The sequence below is a fragment of the Sinocyclocheilus anshuiensis genome, unplaced genomic scaffold, assembly GCF_001515605.1.
Source record: "Sinocyclocheilus anshuiensis isolate Anshui unplaced genomic scaffold, SAMN03320099.WGS_v1.1 scaffold207, whole genome shotgun sequence".
Lineage (NCBI taxonomy): Eukaryota > Metazoa > Chordata > Actinopteri > Cypriniformes > Cyprinidae > Sinocyclocheilus > Sinocyclocheilus anshuiensis.
The window spans coordinates 4,709,242-4,714,321 of NW_015551045.1; the positions used below are offsets into that span (position 1 = coordinate 4,709,242).

Here is a 5,080-nt window from a genome sequence, read left to right on the forward strand (position 1 = left end):
GTTGCGTTTATAATTTTGTTCAGTGTATATATATATATATATATATATATATATATACATATACATATTATACCTCTGGTCTGTTGGTCTAAAAACTTGCCAAATGACTAATTGTGTAGTCTGTGATAATATTAAGAACACCTATTTGATTTAATGTGATAAGATAATGCTACAGGGTATATATATACTAAGTTATAGTGTTATATACACCTATTAAGAATAATAAGTAAACATTTTAAAACTGTTAGTAATGTGTTTCTTTTAAACCTTATAATAAATAAAAATAACTCTTAAAGTAAACGGTGATTCCTTGTGTTGGGTCTCAGGAGGTTATCTTGGAGCACTGTTGGGTTATATATCCGACTAATTGAGGCTGAACGTGAAAATCCCATTAGGTCGATCTAATAGATTTAACATGTGTACTCGCCACCTGATAGCTGGAGGCTGCATTACTGTACGATCATATGACTATGGTGCGAATTACAGGATGGGGGGGTACTTACCCCTCCAGAGTAATTTAAGACAAAAGGTTGGGGCTAGGAGAACACAGCTCTGTCTGAATGAAACATATCAGTAATATATCATTTCATGCATCATTAAAAGTGGGTCATATTGCCTGAGTGTGCCAAACTAAGTGCATTCATAGGTGCATGGGCATAACACACAACACAGAATGAAATGTGTGTATAACAAAACTTCTCATAACTAAATGTAATATCAGTTGAATGAAGTTTACTGTGCATGTTGTTAAATCTCACATTAGGTTACGAGAAGATGAGCTGGGCAGTAAGATGAACAGGTGTTTCATGTCATAGCTGTTACTATATCATGGCTTTTTAGCACGGCTGGAACATTGTGTTTGATGAATCAGAATCCAAGACGGGAACTATTCGTTTTATAGTTTAATATCTAAAACTATAACTGCAATAACAGTGGAGATCAGGGCTAGTTGTCTCACTTTTTATTCCATGCATAGGAATACAAATTTAAGGAAAATTTAAACAGTAAAAAAGGGAAACATAAAACAATTACAGCTGCAAAAATAATCTAAACAGGATGCATACAAAATAGCAAATCATTGTTTTGCCTAACAGTAATTTCAATGAATGAATTGTATAAAATTACAAAATACAGCCTATATCTCATATGACAACTTGCCCGACATGACATATATGAAAGACTGTATCAAAAATATAATGTTTAAATCTTAGTTTTGAAGGTTGCAATAATTAAAAAAAAAAATGCATTTGGGACTTTTGACTCAAACCTTATAGTTAGTGAGAACCACACAAACCCTTGTGACAACTAGCCCCGGTCTCAGCTATACGTGCTGTGTGAACTTCGAATGGACGCACGGAGCTGTCGTCCAGCCGGAGACTGTGATTGGTCAGCACCTGCTCACCTCCTTCATCCAAACTGACATGAGTTGGAGGAAATATAGGCATCCCCCCGATCCTCACTACGCGTCTGCGCTACTCCCTCCGCCGCGTGTGCTTCATTCTCTATGGTAATATTACAGTGATCCGAAAATATTCGCAGTTTGAGACAGCGTTATCATCATCGTCACGAGACATGCGTGTGCAACTGATTGTAGGAGTGTTTCTATTGTTTTTGGCGGCGTGGCAAACACACGCGACTGATTCCAGCAGCGCTCATGACACCTCACAAGAGAAATCACTGAACATCCAGAAGAGAAGGCTCTCTCTGCAGAACACAGGTAACGTGATAGTAACGTTAATGGGGGTTGCGCAGTGCATGCAAAGAAAATCAACGACAGACCGTAAACGCGTGGAGCTGATTCAACTGTTTGTATTAAAGCTGCATCAAACTTTTAACTTATATGTTCTATCAAACAACTTATCTCCAGATTATTGTGTTAAAACGCGTTTCTATCCTATGTAGCCTACTTAATCAAATGTCGGGGTTTTCGTTGCAATAAATATAATAAAGGCATGTTCACACCGTTGCAAAAACGTTATCATGTCACGTCCCGACGTTTTGGGAAGCTAATTACCACTGTACGTCATTAAAATATTTTTGCCACGTAGCCTATATCTTTAAAGCAAAAAAATAAACGTAGACATAGTAAATGATGAGACTTTATTGTTTACATGTATATATTTTAAATAATATTCGCTGTTCTGACTTAAAGGCTACATGAATAACCGTCACATATTACTATCGCTATATTCCTATTTTTCTTAATTCTTCCCTTAGCTGTAGTTAATCTACATACATAAATGTTATAATGGCTTGTAAATGTAGCTACCTACCTCAGAAAATGTCCTCCTGTCCACGTGCGCGCACTGCTCTGTAAGTTAAGGCTTTTCGCGCCAGAAATTTTGTCAAGTAAGCTCATTCAAAGGGTCTGTTCTGTTGACAATGTTGAAATAATACATTGCGAACGTTATTTGTCAATTTTTAAAACTTTAATATAGCCTGCCTAATTGCTACTGAGTTTTGTTTTTAGTTTAAAAAGTAGACAAATAAGGTTCCAAATGTTTTAATGTGGCCTACCAACTTTTTTTTATGTTCTACTAAGTGATCTAACCGCAATTGTCAAAAGCCTAAGAATATTTACTGTGGTAAAGCTGCAGATTACACATAGAGAATATAAATTTAGAACACTGCATTTCAAACCTTACCAAAGTCCACAAAGAGATGCAGTGTCACAAAGCTCTATATGTCAAACATATCGGACACAGAACATTTAGATTATTTTGAAAGTTCTCACTCGCGATCTTTCAAACAATATCCATGTTACCCACTGTGACTTAGTTGTTAAATTATTATTTTTTTTTATATAAATCAAAAAATAAGAATTTTAAACCACGTAAAACTACTTAAAATTGATTACAGAAAAATACTCTAAATAAATCTACAGTAAAAACCTCTTAATTAGTTACCAAATATGTTGGAAAAACTGTAAACGGATAAACATCACATAATATGTAATTTTACTGTAAAATACTGTCAAATGTTTTTGCAAGCAAAAACTACACATTTTCTGAAACATCACATATGGTTTTTATAAATTATTTTGTTTATTTTTATAATTAGTAATGTACATTAGGGTGTTTTGTGTTACATTTTCTGTTACTTAAGGATTGTTTATGGCATTATTTTAGTGTTGTGTGTGTTAGCCTGATGGTGTTTTGTCTTTGTGTGCATGACCCTGAATATTAGCCATGTTTTATGGACAGGCCACTTACAGTTTTCTCATCGTGTGGCTTTCTGTTGTGCCACCTATATTATTATAGTGTTTTATCAGTAAGGCAAAAAAGCAGATTTTGATAGTTAAATTCTGTATATTGACATTTTAAGTTGTAAAATATACAGGCATCCCTAAAGCCCACTATTTTTTTTTACTGTAAATTTAACAGGATATATTTAACACCGTTAATATAGCAAGAGCAATGTGTGTTTACTGAAAAGGCTGTAATGTGATGACTCACTCTTGATCATTCTCCAGCGGAGATTCAGCAGTGTCTGGTGAACGCAGGTGATGTAGGCTGTGGGATGTTCGAGTGCTTCAACAACAACTCCTGCGAAATCCGTGGACTACACGACATCTGCATGACGTTCCTCCACAACGCTGGCAAATTTGACTCCCAGGTATGATCCTGCCCGCTTCACTTTTGTACTTAAATCACAATGTGCATAACATGTACACTATAATGCTATTTAATACTTAGTCTGAGGTTGGATTGGCAACGTGCATGCTTTCCATGAGATCTACAGCACCTCATCTTTGAGAGCTGGCAGTTTGAGAGCTATGTCCTTATCATTAGACATACTTGAGCTGAAATTAGCTTAGACGGCATTTTGTCATTAACTGCATGTGTTAACGACTCTGGCTTGATGAACGACTTATGCATCACCGCAGGGGAAATCGTTCATCAAAGATGCGCTGAAATGCATGGCCCATGGACTTCGCCACAAGTTCAGCTGCGTCAGCCGCAAGTGTCTGGCCGTGAAAGAGATGGTGTTCCAGCTGCAGCGTGAGTGTTACGTCAAACACAACCTCTGCTCTGCCGTGAGGGAGAACGTCAATGTCATGGTGGAGATGATCCACTTCAAGGACCTGTTTCCTAAAGGGTGAGTGCTTCAATATAGGGACAAAACTACTGACAAAAAATTATATATTGATATTTTCTTGGATTTTGTCAATAGCGATAATTAGATTTTGCTGAGTGTATTTTTGTGCTGATACCTTGACTGGTTTAAAGGGATAGTTCACCCAAAAATTGTGTCATTAAAGGTGGGGTAAGCAATTTCTGGTAGCCAATGTTGACATTTGAAATCATCAAAACAAACACGCCCCTACCCCAAAAGGGTCTCGCCCCTATTTTGATAGCTCCGCCCCACACATACGTACGCAACGATTAGTTCTGTGAAACAAAGCAAAACCAATGTTACACCGGACGCAAGTGGCGCGGCGCGACAAAATACTATAGAACTCATAATCAGTGATGCTGTCTACACCATAGATATATATATACATATCTATGGTCTACACTGGATGTGGCACGACACGACAAATCCCCGACAGAAAACTGCTGCTGCGTTCTATTTATGACGTATTGACACAAATTTCAAATGATTTTCAACGGTCGCTTTGTCGCGTCCAGTGTACTAGACAGACTTTAGCTATTGCGGCACAGACACGGTGTTACTCACCTATCGAGAAGAAACAAAGCAACCTCGGCGTCCGATCGCAGGCCTTCCGCTCCTTGATTTCTCTCTAGTGCTGGAAGCAACCTCGGCGTCCGATCGCAGGCCTTCCGCTCCTTGATTTCTCTCTAGTGCTGGAAAGCTAATCCGATATTTACACGGGTCCTACTTCTTGCTTTATTTTGTTCCGCATACCACAGACGGTTTCCTCTTTTGTTTTTTATCGACCATCTCTATCTTTCTGTCGCTCGGCTCGGCTAATGTCCGACCCGTGCACTGAACGCTCTCTCCTCCACATCATGAGTAGACACGCCCCTTACTGCTGATTGGCTACAAGTTTGTTTTGCTATTCAGCCTGAATTCGTTTTATAAAGCGTTTTTGAAAAATCGCTTACCCCACCTTTAA

At 37.9% G+C, this 5,080-nt stretch overlaps 1 protein-coding gene across 1 annotated transcript in view; it reads left to right on the forward strand.

The window, feature by feature from the left end:
* Positions 1-1,411: 1,411 nt before the first annotated feature.
* Positions 1,412-5,080, forward strand: part of stc2b (stanniocalcin 2b) — a 9,075-nt gene continuing 5,406 nt past the window's right edge. The window contains exons 1-4 of the mRNA XM_016451476.1: positions 1,412-1,507; positions 1,647-1,717; positions 3,473-3,615; positions 3,887-4,098. Of these exons, the coding sequence (XP_016306962.1) occupies positions 1,422-1,507; positions 1,647-1,717; positions 3,473-3,615; positions 3,887-4,098 (512 nt within the window). The 5' untranslated portion in view covers positions 1,412-1,421. The remainder of the gene's footprint in view (positions 1,508-1,646; positions 1,718-3,472; positions 3,616-3,886; positions 4,099-5,080) is intronic.